At 29.4% G+C, this 18,636-nt stretch overlaps 2 protein-coding genes across 2 annotated transcripts in view; both read right to left on the bottom strand.

The window, feature by feature from the left end:
* Window positions 1–266: 266 nt before the first annotated feature.
* Window positions 267–8,248, bottom strand: LOC113511728 (protein odr-4 homolog). The gene is made up of 7 exons (XM_026895435.3): window positions 7,985–8,248; window positions 7,619–7,814; window positions 6,598–6,950; window positions 5,617–5,793; window positions 4,878–5,085; window positions 4,078–4,254; window positions 267–3,547 (listed from the first exon to the last, which is right to left on the bottom strand). Exons 1-7 carry the CDS (start codon window positions 8,078–8,080, stop codon window positions 3,357–3,359), a joined length of 1,398 nt encoding a protein of 465 aa, XP_026751236.1. The 5' UTR covers window positions 8,081–8,248; the 3' UTR covers window positions 267–3,356.
* Window positions 8,249–10,451: 2,203 nt separating this feature from the next.
* Window positions 10,452–18,636, bottom strand: part of LOC113511597 (nuclear migration protein nudC) — a 49,271-nt gene continuing 41,086 nt past the window's right edge. The window contains exons 5-8 of the mRNA XM_026895247.3: window positions 14,261–14,449; window positions 13,802–13,874; window positions 13,119–13,248; window positions 10,452–11,097 (exon numbers count right to left, since the gene is read on the bottom strand). Of these exons, the coding sequence (XP_026751048.1) occupies window positions 11,046–11,097; window positions 13,119–13,248; window positions 13,802–13,874; window positions 14,261–14,449 (444 nt within the window). The 3' untranslated portion in view covers window positions 10,452–11,045. The remainder of the gene's footprint in view (window positions 11,098–13,118; window positions 13,249–13,801; window positions 13,875–14,260; window positions 14,450–18,636) is intronic.

The raw sequence follows: 18,636 nt of genomic DNA, 5'->3' as shown, positions 1-18,636 counted from the left end.
TTTATAACGTAACTAAGAAAAAAATAAGTAAGTACCATACTTGTACGGTACTTATTTTATATTCAAAAGTGAAGGAAATTTTTTTAACAATCACATAAGTACGAATCAAACACACATTATTTCTCAAACAAAAGATTCAGCCATCTTGTGAAAAATACAATAATAGAAATTATTTTTTTCTTATACCAAAAATTATACCCACCGACCTATAAGAGTCATGCCTCCAATAATATATATTAATTTAGATTATAAAAAATAAACACCAGTAGGTATAAAAATTTAATCATAATTTTATGCTACATTTCTCAAATCAGTCCATAACTAAATGTACAAATATAACCACTCTCTTTCTAAATATTACTATAACAATGGCAAAAATAGCAACTAACACAACGAATCTTCATTATTTTGTTCTGCATTTTTCATATTAATTTCCCGCGGTTCAAATTCTACATGTAACTTTGTACGATACGGTAAAAGTTCGCAGTCCATATTTAAAATCTCAAAATATAAAAAGTTACTCTACATTACCAGAGGGAGATTTTATACAAAAGTCGTTTGCTTGGGTACCTCTATCCCATTCGTGTTTCAACTGTAAAAGTTGTGTTTGCATGGCTGTGCGTCGGTTTGAAGTGTGAGATATGGCGTGAATTTACAGGGTACAGAGGAATAACACCTGAGTCCTCAGGAATAGCAACGCATGGGGGTTATCATGGGCGAATCAGTATACTCTATTATGTCCATGGTACTGCTCATGTCAATAGGCGATGGTTACCACTTTCCATCAGGTAGGCCGTCAGCTTGTTTGCCATTCTTAGTAGTATAAAAAAACATGAATATTTATTCATGTTTCGCAGCATTTAAATGGTAAATAATATAATAAAACATAAAATTGTAAGGACCAAATTGAACCTCAGATTAGTCTGATACTTTTGCAATATTACTGTTTTATATTCATTTACACTTTACTACTTCACTTTACACTTCATTCTAACTTGTTGTTTTCGTAAAACTGGCTTAGTATTTTAATTTATATTTGTAAATTACCCTGTCTTGGTAATCTCTTATGGACTCCCGCGATACAGGTTCGCCTAGTGCGGGGTCCAATGTACTCGCTGTTGTAAATTTCTTGTATTTAATAAATAAATATATACTAGAATTATAATAATTTTGACTTAGAAAATTAGATTAAATTATTTGTCTATTAAAAAATTAATTCATATTGATCCTTAAAATAAAAATTTCGTTGTGATATCAAATTGAGATTTTAATTTTAGAGATAAGTTTAGAGAAATAGGCCTCAGAATCGATACTAGTGTCTGTACATGGGAAATATTTAAGGACAAATACTATGAGGGTGTCTTAATTAAAGCAATAAAAGCCAATTTTTTTTTTATTTTGTCTGTCACGCAAACTGCTGTAACATGTTAACAGTTTCACACTTGTGTTCTTGCAGGTCTAATTTAAAATCTGGTGTATAAAACAGTAATCTGTGATTAGAGGGCCTACCATGAAATGTTTTCCGAAATTTCGGAGCCAAACGAAACAGAAATTTGATGTTAAAATTACATAAAACATGCCGTTTGGAAATATTAAAAATATTAAAATATTGTTCCTCTGGACTTTTATGATAGGATGTATGACGAACGAAATGTTAAACTCCAATTATTGGTCCGATTTTGGTATAAACAAAAACACGAAATTGAGTCCGAAATTTCGGGATTTCATTTCATGGTAGACCCGCTGGTTTATATTTTATCGAGAACGACATCTAGAAGTAGCCTATTTCATCAGGTTTCCATCCACGCATTCGAAGTTGCAATGCAAAGGTGAATATTACCTCTGCATTGCAACATGATCTTTTTACACAAATGATTCTAAAAAGTGTACACTTTACGTTTAGTGGAAAATTATTTGTTAATTCTAAAATATCTAGTATTACACTGCCATTTTCTATCTACGACTTGCGCAACTGACTCATAATTGTTTTTCTATCACCTTTCAGCTATCACCTGAAAATCAAACACTTAAGCAAACTAATTCAAAATTAAAACCTCTCTTGCAGAATTAATTAGATTGCTTTATTTCAATTCTGCACAGTAATATTGTTTTCTTTTCAACAATATTGATATAGGAATTTGTCTTAGGTCGTGAGTAAATAGGTTTTAGTTGGTATTAGTGCTCGAAGCTCAATTTAAACAAATAAAACAAACTTCCAAAATGCAGAACAGTAGTGAGCTGACAAATGTAAATAAAGCACGATTACATTATGAAATATAAATATGCATATCCTTTTTAGAAATCTTTGAGTTATCTCTAAATCCAATATGTTGCTAATCCTAGAACTTAGTTCAAAACTTGAGTGACAATGTAGCAAGTTAATTGATTTAATAACAATATATTGAATGTTAATTAAAATATTCATCGAATCAGGACTCTGCTTATAACGTAAGAAACACGATGATATAAATTTAAATCAATAAATAAACCTTTTAATTAATTACAATATCTAGAGAACTTAAAATTATACCATTATGTCACTATTATTAAAACAATGTGATAGTATTTAAACAATATATTATATTATCCGTTGCCATTTAAAAATATTAATTATAACTAATAACAATATTTTCCTATATAATCTCGAGACGAAATAATAAATAATAAGTTGGTGTTTTCGTAAAATGTCAAATGCTGTTTAATAATTAAAATTTTAAATGTTTATTTTTTAGTTAGTAGATAAAGTAACAGATGAAAAAGAAAAAAATAAATGTTATACAAAGTGCTTCAATGGTTCAAAATGATACATATATCTATCAATTTCTGTCTTACTTCTATAAAATATATGGTATTTTATAGAAGTGAGACTGATTTTATAGAAGTGAGATTGATATTGTAGCTGTCTAATTATATGACGTTGTACGCGACTGAATACCCACTTATATTAGTCATGTTTAAAGTAATGCAAGTATAGCGGGTAAGAGCAGTAAAAACAGATTGCAGACATATAAATTTAACTGATAAACAGAGTTTCTAATGAAGAGAATAAGTTATTTATTTTTGCAAAAGTGACATCCATTGTGCACCTTGTTAGCTCCAGTAGAACGATTAACTTGCCACTTGACGTCATACAAATAAAAAACAAAGAGAAGGACAGGTACAGCAGCTTACAGAGAGCGGACGTGTTAATACGGAGAAATTATCTTTGCTATAAACAATCCCTCTCTACTGTACTTAAATCATGACCAATGTAAATAGAATATACGATACTTCGGGTACTTGTTATATAAGCAGCTCGATATTTTTATCACGAGCTGCGGATAATACATAAAAAAAAACTAGTATAAAGTCAAACACTAAGATCTGGTTAGAAGTTTGGTGATAACTTCTAAAATGGAGTCATAATAGTGAATGATAATTGACACAATAAGAACGAGCATAGCAAAACAGATTCCTGTGATGTACATAAATTGGCTTGCCTCCTGTGGTGTAGCCAAGAGTTCTTCGCTGCTTGCATCTCTGTCTAGCGCGTCAAACTCCGACGTGTCTAAAATTATACATATAATTTTTCATTTCTATTTAAATTACTTATTATTAAGATACTTTGGTCCAATGTACTCAATTATTTTCCATCAAGACTTAAAACGATCTTGATGTTCCTAAATCCTATTCTATATTGTAATTAGTCAACAAAATTTATTGTTAATTTTTTTTTTTTTTTTTTATGAAAGTTAATATGAACTACAGCATGGGCATCAACGAAGTGTGCGTAATTTAAATTTTTACAATTTTTTCTATAATCATTTAACAACATTAAAGGTTGTCTGTAAGAGATTGCCCTCTCGATAAGACCATCTTTTATAGCTTTATGTGTATATTTCAATCTGTATTTATGTTATTGTATTTCACTTGAATTATTCACTTGTCATTGTATATTTTTGTTTATGGTGCAATAAAGAGTTAAATAAATAAATTAACAATTCATTTGGCATATTCCTTCATATAAGTCGACAACCTATTTGCCATATAAATAGTCAATATTGTATGGGACATTATTAATTTTTTTGTTTATCTTACCTGCCGGAGTTTCCACATCACAGACAACATCAGTTTCAGTTATCTGAAGGTCGAGTAACTCTCGAACTGAGAGTAACGCCTCAGCTGGAGCTTCACCAGGGAACAGATAGTCACAGAGGTAAAGTGTACCGACCGGTACTAAAACACGCCGTGGAGGTTCGTTGAAACATACTTTCTCTGTAAAAAAACAAAATTGAATTAAACATGTCATATTATTATTATTTACCCACAATCAAAATACCAGTCATGAATATAGGTCTACTATTTGCTACATCATCATCTGATCTGAAAATAATTTCATTCTGAAAATGACACTGAATCATAAATTAGCAATTACTAAACAATTTCAAGTAACTGATATAACTATAATTACTCGATTTTTTATTCTTCCCAGAATTTGATGGTATTCTTTTGTGTATGTAATATTATAATATGTGTCTACATACTTTGATATTATATTGTGGTGATAAAATAATGGCATGCTATATGCTACGCTATGCTACAATAAATTATAAAAAACGCCAACTATATCATACTAACAGTAATTCGCGAATTGGCTGCAAAAAAAAATTATTTACCTTTGTATAGTCATTCGAAATTATATTTAGATCCAATAATGTAAGAGAGACTCTGTTTTCCGCACTTAGCCTCTCATTTGGGCCGTTGTGCGTGCATATATATATATATATATATATATATATATATATATATATATATATATATATATATATATATTGTTCATATTGAACCTAAGGTTCAAAAATTGAAATCCCATTATTGTTATTAGTAGGATTACTAACCTTCTGGAAGTAGATTATCATCAATTAGCGCGTCACAATGCATCGTGAAGCGTGATGCGAGTGATCTTACTATGTCCTGTTTCACAGCAGCAATAGCTTCATTGATTGTTGCTTTTGGACACATAAACACGCTGGATGACACAACACCACTGAAATGTATGCTACCATCACATTCAAGGTACTCTACTGTTTCTGGCAAAGAATTCTCCTAAAACAAACATAAATATGACTGGACAAATTACACAGCACAATCTAGTCCCCAATTAGCAGAGAGCTTATACTACTACTACTACTAAACAACTGACAGAAGTGCAATTTTTTTTTTTTTTTTAATAACATAATTATGAAGAATTATTAGAAGTGACAATAATACTATCATGTAGAGCACACTCATCATGAGTTTCTACATCACATTCATTATATATGAAACCCCCTGACAATTGTTACTCATTGGATATGCATATTAGATAAAATAAGTACATATAAATCTTTGTCTAAACAAATATTATAAAGAAAAAAATAATTTTATTTTTGTTTATAATGGATAAATTCGAAAAATACAACAGATTTTAAAAATTATTTCACCTATAGAAAGCTACATAACCAGTGAATACTGTCTTATACTATGTTTTATTTTACAATAAAACTGAGTGAAACTACAAGGACGTAGACTAGTTATAACTATAATAATATAATAAACTATGAAACATAACAAATGCAATTTTATATTTTTACTTACAAAAGGCACAAATAAAGACACATGCATAGACTTCGCCATATCTTGTATACTTTTTGAGCTATTTTTAGGCTTTTTCTTCTTTATTAGCTGCTCCAAAGCTTCAGAACCATTTCTTAACTCTCCATCTATAAACATCACACTTGACTCAATTGTTTTATGTGCTGACTCCAAAATTTGCTAAAAACAGAATTAGATTATTAAACATTTATATAAACTGTCCAAACTGCTAAAATCTGAAGAATTTTGTGAATCATCTATATTTATACTAATATATACAACAGATGTGTTTGTTTAAAAATGCTAGTTTTTTTAAACTAATATTCAAATAAAAAAAAATACATTTGAAAGTAAAGTATTCAACATTTCAATATGACCACAGGCATAGCCATAGGATACAGCTATTTAACCATATAATATTCATGAAATCATGATGATGATTTCTGAAAATATTTCTTTATTTACTTTTTTTTTAGAAATTTTTATTTAACACTACAGATAATTATTTTTAAAACATTTTATTGTCCTTTAGGTTGTTATAGCTGTAAAAAACAAGCTGATGTCTCACCTTATTGAATGTATTTAGTAACTATCACCTATAGAATTCAAACACAAATATACATGTGATACCTGGGTATATGCATTGCCATTTCTAAGAGAGGATTAAGATATTATGCAATTTTGGTTATATATTTCTTATTGTATTCTATAATTGGAATCTGTTGGACACAGCATATAGATAACAGGACTGCCTTTTTTAATTTATAAAAATATTTAATAAATTTAAGACAGTATTATTCAATCATTAAGAGTTTTTCACAATATTTTCTTTATTATTATTTTTTATTTTCACTGCCATGCCATTATATCCCTCCCCTTAAAACAATTTACAGTTGACTCTTTATTACTTTTAAATTATGATACTGTGTATTATTTTGATGCCAATATATAAAAACCAATCCTACAAAAAGTTGTCATACATACTTGAAATTGATGCTTGACTGATATACCACTTTTCTTTACTATCACAGGATACACATCATCAAATTCATAATAACAATCTAGTCTCTGCCATTGTTGTGGTTTTGATAGAAATTTCCAGTCTACAGGTTTTATAATGGTGTTCTTAACATTAGAGCCCACTTCTACAGTCTTGCATGTAAGGACTTTTGTATTTGTAGACATATGTAGAACAAGGCGCTCATTTGTATATGGGCAGTTTCCATACATGTACTCATTGGCATGCAGAACTTTGTATGTGTAGTTTAAAATTGACCGCACTTTGCTGAAGTAATTGGGATCCTCAAAAATGTCTTCATCACTTGTTATGAATACACCTGTAAAGTGTAATGCAAGTTCTTGATTATAATGTCAACTTACAAAAGTCAATCAACAAATCAATGGTACACAGTTCTCGTTTATTAGATAGTAAGTAGCAATTTCACCATCAAGTAAATCTAGAATTGGAAAAATACAATTTGATGGAAAATTTTATTTTATTATTATTAGTCAAGTATTAAACTTATTGCCCTTTATCCATGAGAACTAAAACCTTTTATAAATCTATTTTAACTATTACATTATTTTATCATTTTCTTTTAAATTGGAGATTTAGTACAAAAGAAAGAGAAAGTTCAATAGCTAAATAGGTTTTTGAAATTTGATGTTTTTATGAATAGGGAAGATTATGTTCCTAAATTAAGTATAGTATGTGTTAAGTTAGAATAAAACCTATCTATATATTAAATTTAATTCAAATCTGTCCAGTAGTTTTGTGTGAAAAAGTTACAAATATCTATCTATCCATACATCTTTTCATCACAAACTTTTGTAATTATAATAATAGAAAGGAGTCAGATACTCTGCTCTATTTAATATTATAAATGTAAATATTTGTAAATGTGCTTTAATGTTTTGTTCCTCTATCATATTTATGTTATGAATGAAACATAAAACGCAGAGTCTATACTTTGCATTAAAACATTGGATACCTGTTACTTGTTACCTTGAACAAACATGCCTCCTGGCAACATTCTAGTGACATGTTTAGCGTGATCAGCAACCCATGCTTCCGAAACTCCCAAGAGATTTCTAACAGCCTCAGCCTTGTCAGACACAGAACTGTTTTCTGAAGTACTATCAGAATTTTTTTCCTCAGGCGTACGAGCCAAATGAATCACATTTTCTCGCGCCTCTGTAATCTAAAATGAAAAGTGTGTCGAATATTTTCGTTTTAATATTACTATAAACTCACGCTTTTTGGGGCAAGGCGAGCTTTTTGCTGATATAGGTATTAGCTTTCCTACCTCGGATATGATTATATTATTTTATAATAATGATTATAAATTTCATAATATAAATAAAAACACACCTGTCCTAATATCAATCCAGTAACAAAAATTTCCTGCGACGCATACTGCTCCAAATATTGAAGACAATATTCTGGTGAATATACTGTTCTGACCATTGTTATTTTTGGATTATATTAATGTGCGTAACATGAAAGTAACTCTTAGATTAAGTAGTTTATTTTTAATTAGCGAAATTATAGGAAATTTTAAAAAATCTAAAACAATAAATATTATTATTGAATTGTTGAGTTGACAAGTTGACACGAAGTTAGCTAGTGATGTGCCGTGAGAAGTGAGGTTAACTCCAATACCCACCTACACAGATAATATATGTGTTTCAAAGAACTTAATGCAAAAATATCTAGAGATTTCCATTTAGATTCATTTAATTCTAAGACAGAATCTCCAAGACGTGTGCTAAGTTAGTGGTTTTTTGATAATTTATTTTTGAGCGTATGATTCCAAATTTTTATTTTGTATAACTGACTACCTATAATGTTATTACTCTAAAGTTAGTTAATTGTAAAAGTGTTTGCGATATCATCTGTATTAGTTCTGTAGTATATAAATCTTGTTTTTATTTGTGAAAACCTGTAATTGGCTTTTTATCTTTAATGTTTCTTTTTTTTATTATGAAATGCAGACTAGTGTATAGAAAATGTGTATATAAAATTTTTGTACATTTTCATTATTAGATTATATATTCGACACAGTTTATGTAGAAAGTATGCAAGCAGGTTGCATCTGAATTTGGTAGGTAATTCGGCCGTATAACATTTTCTATACACTAGCCTGCAATTAATTTAAAAAAATAGCAACTGATAGTGTATCTGTCATCCTCTTTTTACTAATCATATTTACATAAGACGAAAAGAGACAACCATATGATTTACAGTTTTTATCATTCCTTCTATGTAATTCCTTGTTCTTAGGTTTTTAGGGTCATCTTAAAGAAATCGTTTAAGAGTATTTAAAATGGCCATTAATTTTAGTAACATAACCGTCCATATTTATATACTATAAAATTACGCCTTCACCTATTTAGCTTAATTTAAAACAATAATTTTTAATCTGGTAACACTGTCACGTATTGAGTTTTATGAAAAAGTTAAGCGGCTTTTTTAAACTATTTGTATGGAGGCACTATCTATATAAGGTTTGTAGGTACTCTTATTTATTAATCTTATATTGTGCTGGCTTGAGTGTTTTTATCTATTGACCCCTTAAGTAATTTGAATCACTCCAATTTTTACAAAGTTTTATACGGTATCATTTCTAAATTTATTTATTTTAAACAACAATTACAATCTATCGTTTATATATTTGAAATTTAGATTATATAGATAATCTCAAAAATCTACTTTTTGTCAGCTTATTGTCAAATTAGCCGACTCGTGTTTTACTAAGAATAAGTAATTTGATAGAAGGAATGATAAAAACTGTAAATCATATGGTCCTTTTTTCTTATGCAAATATAACTAGTAAAAAGAGGACGAAATATACACCATCAGTTGCTATTTTTGTCAATTCATGATGATTGATGATTTACAGTTTATATCATTCTTTCTATGTAATTCCTTGTTCTTAGATCTATATAATCTAAGATTTGAAACTATAAATATATTACTTAAATATTTCGAAACATTTTTTGCACGTGCAGGGTCGCCACTCATGAATCTTTATGCGCATCAGTTATCAGTTTTTCAAACGATATTACCAGCCCGTTGCCATTTCAGCATGCTTATCCTTTGGGTCATATCGTTCACATTGTTTTTTTTTTTTGCGGACATCCTCATTTCGGATTCTGTCACGTAAAAAATTCTGAGCATAACTTTTACTTAGCTTGCTGAATAACTTGAAGCTTTTGCATACGAGCAACGGTGTAGGACCATGATTCGGTGGCTCATCATTGATCAGTGTCAGTTTAACCAGTGTGGGTTGACACTGGTTAAAGACCTTCGTCTTCAAACTGAAGTATTTTCGATGAGATGTAGCGTAGTTTACCGTATGCGGATTCGTCGGTTGACCTCTTAGTCAAAGTTGGATTTACTTAGTGGGATAAGTTATCCGACTGTATTTGATTATATGCAATTTATGAGGCAGCTTGATGGAGAAGACTGAGGATAATGTATTAATTGGGAAATGAGTTGAAAAATCAATTTTATTATGTTAGTAAGATTCGCGCTTGAACTTACCTGATAAATAATGACAGTATGATGTATAATGAATAAAGTCTTACATTTATTGTATCTATTACAAATATTATAGGATGTAACATTATTAATTTTTCGAGCAAATATAACACAACATTTAGGCCCAATAACATGTCATAACAGAATATCCAATATCTAGACCATTATGAATAATTTTTTAAAATCGATATATACTGTACCCCCATTTTGTTATTAATAAGGTTAGATATTTACATTATATTTAATAAAGTACTGAAGTACTTCAGTATACAAAAAATAAATAAAACTATTTCGATAAATATTTAAATTATTTATTTATTAAGTTAATTATGACAAAAACTGAAACAGTGCAGTTACAGAATTATTCATAATTACAGTTTTCAAGTAGGTATACAATAAAACGATCATTTTAGTATACACTTACATATGTATATATCTACAACAGTTTTCAAGCCGAGGCAAAACTCTTACGTATTAAAAACCGTTGTAATTTTATCAATATTCTGGCTATGTGATTCCAATCCGGTTTCTTTGAACGTTTTTTATAGTTCCTAATATAAAAATAGTGGCTAAAGCAAATTTTTATATTAATGACTACATCAACTCAGAATAGAATACTGCATGAGTGACGTCATTACTTATGTTCAACTGTTAAGTATAATGATCATGTTCAGTGTAGATGTACTTTCACGTAGTGCAATTAATATAAATTGTTTTGCAAAATAATATCAATATAAGAAACTACAAATACACCGCAATTTCAGTCATAAATTAATGATGAAAATACATAATGTATTTTTGTAGGCAAAACAACTTGTTTAACAACGTGAAACCATGATGCAAAAACTGAAAATTGATTGCCATTAGTTTGCACTTATAAATACTAAACTTAATTAAATTTACACTTGGAGAAATCCATTTCTGGGTGTTGTTCCATGAATCTGCGAATAAAATATACCTCTTTTAAAAACTGCAAAAGTATGAAAGTGAATCCATGAAGTTCACGACTTGTTAAAATAAAAATGTTATATTTACTCGTGGTCGAGAATATGCCTAGAAAATTCTAGGTATACCTCCATATATAATTATTTTTACGTGTATAAATAATTACACGTAAAAATTATTTATATGGAGGTTACATTATATATGGAGGTATATCTAGAATATCATTCATTGTTAAAATCTTGAGATTATTTATAAAGATATAATTTTCTTACATAAAAACATTCAAAATGTTAGCTGTTAACGTCATATTGTGCAGCAAATAATATGCATACACGTGCAAAATATAATTGTGGACAATATTTCTATAAAATCCCTTCTATATTTTAAGATGAAAATTTGTTATATTTGATATAACTGTAAGGCATTCTTGTCCACGTACTATAAATCTCAACGTATCAACCATAAATGTAAATACGTGTAACAAATTGATAATAACAGTACAAACAATTTCCTCTTAAACATTAACCTCACGAATTCATGTGGACATTTAAATATATTTGAACATTAAAATATAGTTGGCTAATACGACGGAACATTGAGCTAAAGAATCTTTAAAAAATGTTACTAATACTTTAAATGTGAAAGTTTGTTGGTTACCTTTTGAAGCCTTAATGAGCCCCAATTCAAACATATATATTTAATATTGGGGATGGGAAATTTGTTATCAATATATTCTAAAAATGACAATTTTGGCAAAAATAACTATTTTGATCTAAAAACTAAGTTCCTGAACCGAATTTGATTAAATTTCATTGAGACCAATCTGTAAGTATATCTATTCAGACAAAAAATAAATTTTATAAATTGGTTTACAAATAACAGAGTTATGAGGTATCAAACATAAAAAATACAATCAAATTGAGAATCTCCTTTGATTCCTCCTCGATTGAAAAAACATTAAGTGAGGCCAGGTTAAATCGAACTCATAATAAAAAAAATTACGTATGCTACTAATGCAGAATATAAAGTTGTTTATGCGTGGATACATTTAAACATCTCTATATATTTTTACATTTGTAATATTAATAGGTAGTAGGTAATAAGAACAACTATTTATGGCAAAATTAAAAACAATAAATAGATAATAAGAACGCCTTTTGTACTTCATATGTGTAATATATATACTAGCTGACCTGGCAAACGTTGTTTTACCATATACATTATTTCTAGAACTATACATAAAAATTCATCGTACTGCAATTATTATATTCGATTATCATCTTGAAACCCTATTGCCGAATATAAAAAAAAGTGATTCAAAAACTGGGGTTGATCGTAAAAGGGCGAAAATTTGAAGTTGTATTTTTTTTTATACAACTTAGAATTGCAAACAAACTGACGGCCCACCTAATGGAAAGTGGTAACCGTCGCCTATAGACTTAAACAGTACCATGGACATAACAGAGTTAATGGAACAGAGTTAACAGACATTATGGATATACTGTTTCGCCCATGATATCCCCCATGCGTTGCCATTCTTGAGGACGCAGATGTTATTCCTCTGTACCCTGTAAATTCACGCTATATCCCACCCTTCAAACAAACACAGCTATGCAAAAATAACTGCTTTACGGTTGAAACACGAATGGGACAGAGGTACCCAAGCAAACGACTTTTGGTCTCCCTCTGGTTTTTCAATGCTAAATCATAATAATATAAAAATAAAAAAATTTGTCAAGAAAATAAAAAAGAAATTTAGATGTATAGGTCACTCTTATCATTGAGGGATATGAAAAATAGATGTTGGCCGATTCTCATACCTACCCGATATGCACACAAAATTTTATAAAAATCGGTAAAGCCGTTTCGGAGGATTTTGGTAACACCGTGACACGAGAATTTTATATATTAGATTTTGTTGTATTATTCTTTAAATGGTGCAGTAAAGAGTAATAAATAAATAGATATGTACTTCCATGACATACCCACTGTATTATTAATTGTCGGTTTAACTTACTTTTTGAGGACGTCTTGTTTCTTTTGTTCGTCGCTAGTGGGAAGGCCCATCTCTTTTTGCCTTTGGTCATACATCATCTTTTCAACAAGGCCTCGGGTTTCCCCATCTAAGTCTGATAATTTGGATGGTTCTGAAAGAGACATATTTAAATAAAACTAATTTGTTTATTTTCAGAATTACAACACATATAACAGAGTTTGATTCTTTTTTTTTTATATTTACTCGTACATTGAATATACCAGCAAATATGCCAAAATTAAGAATAAAGAAATTAATAAAGTATTATGTTACATATAATAGTAAACGAGTAGAGTAGTTAAGTCAGGCAGTGAGAGATAGAATTGTCAGTACTCTATGACTGTATCTCTCTGTATTTGAGCGATCAGCGATCATTTGGAAACTTTTTAAAATCTAATAAAAATGTGTAAAAGTATTAACAGCTAACTGAAGTTTGACTGACTGATCAAAGCACAATTGAAAGTGTTGCGGCTAGTAACAATTTCCATGAAAACAGAATATATGTTTTGCATGTATAGCTGCATAAAACATTTAGTAACTAGTTAATTTTAAACTTTCGCGTTGTTTACACATATTTTAAATACATAATCTACTAACTATATAAACAGTCAAAATATTTATTACACTTGTAGATAAAGAGATAAAAATAGGAAAAGTTTAATCACCTGGATTTATTTTTCTAGTAGATATTTCTGGATCCGTGGTAACTAATCGACTCCACCAATTCATTTTGTTCACCTATAATGGGAATGTACATTGTTACGAACTACCGAATTGATCATTAACTTTAATAGGTATCTGCAAGAACATTTCATGTAATAACAAAGTTATGTTTAAAATAATTATACTGAGCAATTTCAGAAAAGTGTTACAAGGTTTATTTTATGACATTTGACAAAAAACTTGTTAGAGATAAGAATTCGTTTTAAATTTACGTACACATTAGCACAAAACCAACATTACTGACTAAATTGGAATTAATATTACAGAGACAAACAAGTTGTCGGAACGTGGTGTCTATTTCTAAATAGATTAAAAACACCATAGGCAATATTCTATAGTGTAAACAAGATATATTACACAATTATATCAATTTCTAACTATGGTAACGAATATCAACATACCTTTTCCAAATTGACCAGTAAGTTGCGTCCATCCTGTAGAACCCAAGTGGATTCCTCCATTTTGACATCGGCGTCGAGCTCACCATCGATGATGAGGGGTTGACCTTTGACGCCGACCTTAAGATGTCGCTTACTTATGATCACAGTGAGGTCGCGGGGACGCAAGATCTGCCGTAGAGGAACTCGTAACTGTGGGGTAGGAAAATAAGCCATCTTCATAAAAAATAAAACAAAAAATGGAAAACTGCAATCATAATTGTAATGTTGTCATTCACAATGTAATAAAGTTGTAATGCAGTCATATACATATGTTTATTCTCTCCTTTTCATCATCATCTATCTATTTAATTTTATATCCACCTATTATTAAAAATACAATGGTAAATTTCTGTGAATATGTCTACCTATCCCCACCATAAAAGGCTATAATCGTAAAAAACTAATGCGGATGAAGTCAGGGTATCATTTACCTGGTTAAATTTATCCAATGGATTTCTTTCAATATTGTACAACGAAAAAATATAGTAACCGAAATCAGTTATTTTATTTTATAATAAGAACATTCGAAACATACAAAATTATATTCTTTGTTTATGAAGCACGTTTTTCATGAATTATTACCTACCTACTACGTTTCATGTATTTAAGTACGAATTATATGCAATTCACTTCACCCACATAAACTTTATTATTCTCATACGTGATGGTTACAGTATTTCCTAATAATGACGTAGTAATGTTACGATGCTATACATCAAAGCCCTTATTGCCATCCGAACTTTGAACAAGACCATTTATCATTTACGTATACCTGCGTATGCGGATATAATTATATTAATAATTATATTTATAAAGAAAAACTTTAAGGTCAATAATTTTCAATAAAATCCAAGTGAAATGTGACAGTATTTCATAACATCGATTTTGCGTCACATATCTCAATGCAATTTAAGAAGCATGATACGGCAGTGACTTGACTACAATTAAAATTTGTCACTTACCTATAATAAATACCTAAACAGAAATACTTATTCAGTGAGGTTATCAAATTTTAGTTTGGAATTTCCATATTAATTAAAATATGAATAACTTCAATAAATACATCTTATAGATAGTTCGTAAATTGTGACTAATTCATAATTGCTACTTGTTAAACTAAATAAGATTACTTAAAAGTAGAATTAGTAGACTGTATTTAAGAAATTTTCAATTCATACCTTAAAAGAGTTGAAAAGAAAGTAAAAAAAATTATATGTGAAATGTTTTAGATTCATCACAATAATAATCAGCATAATGATTATCCTATTATTACATGTAAATAAGGTCCTTTTTTTTAATCAAAATATACCACGTTAAAATATTACACTTATATTACCGGATGATAGCAGTTACTAAGTTTTCTCGAACAAGACAGGTCAAACAAGACGCCACCCGCGTCCGAACATCATAATAACATGCATAGAATACGGAATGAATGACTCTAAACTAACAATAATTATGTTTCACAAGAGGACCGCCACGAAAGAACGCGAACGACAACGAAGGCGTGATGACCTCGCATTCCTGGCAAGGACGATGTTCATGAATATACCCGCGTCTCCGCACAACCGGACTAGGCTGTATTAGTTCTGATTCATTTATATGACATTTGCTACACAATTTAAAAAATATTTTTATACTATCACGACGCCAAGTCCCTTGTGGTACATAAACGGAGAATTGTTTCTTTTTTTTATTCTTCTCTATTCTTATATACATCTTAATAAATATAATATTATATAATATAAATAACTTATCTCGAGATCGTGCACACATTCAAGTTCCGGAGATTCACGATTCTATTTTAGCACATTTTACAAATGTGCATTCTCGAAATGTACCCCACTTCCATATCAAACGATTTTGTATTCCGGATCTTCCATTGTAGTTGAAATTTTAAGATTAACGGTGGCTAGGTAGAGTTTCACTTCCGCGAGTTTTAAAAGTTTAGAAACTACAGATTTAGAAAATCATCAGTAAAAACTTGTGTTCTTTTTCCCAAAGCTAGAGAATACGTTTATTATGTCCGTCTTGTGCTCGCAAGTAATGTACCAATGATTAAATAAATAATTTATTCAATGTCTTCAAGTTCAATAGCTTATTTAACACATAAAAAAGCTGTTTGATTTCAATTTGTTGACATGTAATACAATGTCTATGAATATAGTCATCCATATAATCAATTAATAATATTATATTTTAGAATGACCGTGATCATTATTCAAATATTCAATGACGTATGATAAAAAGAATGAACGTAGTTTCATACAAAAACAGTTTTAATACTCGCACTTATTAAAAATAGGGACCAGAATGTATTTATTTATTTCATAATTTTTAGAAACTTAAAATGGGACCTTGTAGAGTTTCTTTAAAAAATATTTTTGGAAGATATATCAAATATGTAAGATCATAGCTAGATTAGCAAATTATGAAGTTATTTATGCATTATTAATATCATTCTACACTTGATCAGTTTTCATTCCTGCCCTGTATTACACGCCTATTAATTTTAATTGAATAAATAAATTTATATTTAATTAAGTTCATGCAAATTAACACATAATTTTGACTTCGATAAAGTTCGGTATGAACGCTCTAAAAATCATTACATTCATCTCAATAACTAATAATATTCATGGAGAAGTACCATAAGCGAAAGCGACCGTGTTCAATACTCTGACCAACCCCGAAGAGCTGTTGTCTAGCCTTTATAATTTTATGTAATGACTTAACACATTGTCTGTTTAATATCTATACGCAACGAAAACGAATACCGTCTCAATTATAACAGTCACGACTAACGGTTTAACGTTATATAGTACTGAGAATTATAAACAAGTTGACGTGCCGTTGCCTATCATCGTCGCTTAGAGACATGCAATAGTGCCATGGCCATCGCAGATCATATATATGTCGTATATGGCACCCTTCATGTGTCATGGCACTGTAGAATATTAAGGTTTATCCCTATGTTAGAGTTTTCACTAGTCATCTTAACTCTCTTCGACTATAACACAAGAATACACACAGTCAATATTAAGAATCAAAATGTAAGCTACGAACTCCTCTAAAAAGGTTCATGTAATATATTTCACATATAATATGATCAAGCTATTTTTTTTTTGAAAATTTTGAATTTTACAAATAGGTAATATGATAACACTATCACCAAACCTACTCTAGACACTAGTATTCGAAAACTTAAGAGACTTCATGGAAAAAGTTATTTAAATAAGCGTCTTTTTTCATTACAAACGATTTCAAATATTATAAATATAAGAAGAATGAATTAAAACAAAATCTAAAGTAAGTTGTCACCCACTGGCTATTGCTAGTGGTAGAAGTCACTACAACTATGTATATGAAGATAATTATACTACCTAATATTGTAACAATGCAAAGGTAGTGATTATCTAATCTCCTCTAATGGTGTGGACTTGTTATAAGATTTTGTAAAAAAAATATATGATGTTTTATAAATATATACACCTAAGTAAAGGTATTTCTATATTTCTTTGATTCAGCCGTAAGATAAAATGCATGCGCCTTTTGTAAACTGTATAAATTTTGAATGCAATAACTAAATAACACTCAGCGCTTTCAGTTTTAACAAAGACACTATTAGTGTTAAGATTTTAAGAGATTACAACATTTAAATACAAGTTTATTCCAGTCAAGTTAAAATCATGTTTTGTAAAAGATATCTAGATACCAAAATAATAATATATTGTTATACCTAGAACAGTAATAAGTACGTGCAGGACTACAACAAGTACAGAATAATAAATTGTTTGCCGCCGGTTCACGTTAAACGTTCGAACGTATATTAAACTTTATATAACAAATGCTTTGAAAACATTGACACTAATACCATAATATTCTTCTTAACACTTTCTTAAGTTAAACAAAAAATAAAGACAGTAGTAACAACTAATGATATACCAAACATTCACACAAATTCATAAACGATATAAAATTCAGTAACGGTAAATCCATTTTGATCTCGGTAACGAACGTAATAATGTTTTATTATGCAGTAGATACATATGGTGGTTACATATTTATATTGTTGTTGATAATAACTATTTTTAATTAGTTACTACACATTACATAAATAAAATATAAGTTATAACGGTTTATCATATACAATAAAGTACAATAATTTATAAGTAACTGCATATATCCTCATCTTCCTACCCTTATCCCAATTATTATTTGGGGTCGGCGTAATATGTTTTCCTCTTCCATTCTTTTCTATTCCCAGTCATTTCCTCATTCACTTCTGTTATGTATTTATTAGAGATGTCTAATGACAGTTGATATTTGGTGTACTG

This window comes from Galleria mellonella, unplaced genomic scaffold, assembly GCF_026898425.1.
Source record: "Galleria mellonella isolate WM207_F2 unplaced genomic scaffold, CSIRO_AGI_GalMel_v1 utg117, whole genome shotgun sequence".
In the NCBI taxonomy this organism is placed as follows: domain Eukaryota; kingdom Metazoa; phylum Arthropoda; class Insecta; order Lepidoptera; family Pyralidae; genus Galleria; species Galleria mellonella.
Note: the sequence above shows the minus strand (reverse complement) of the source record. Positions and strands in the feature narration are given on the sequence as shown.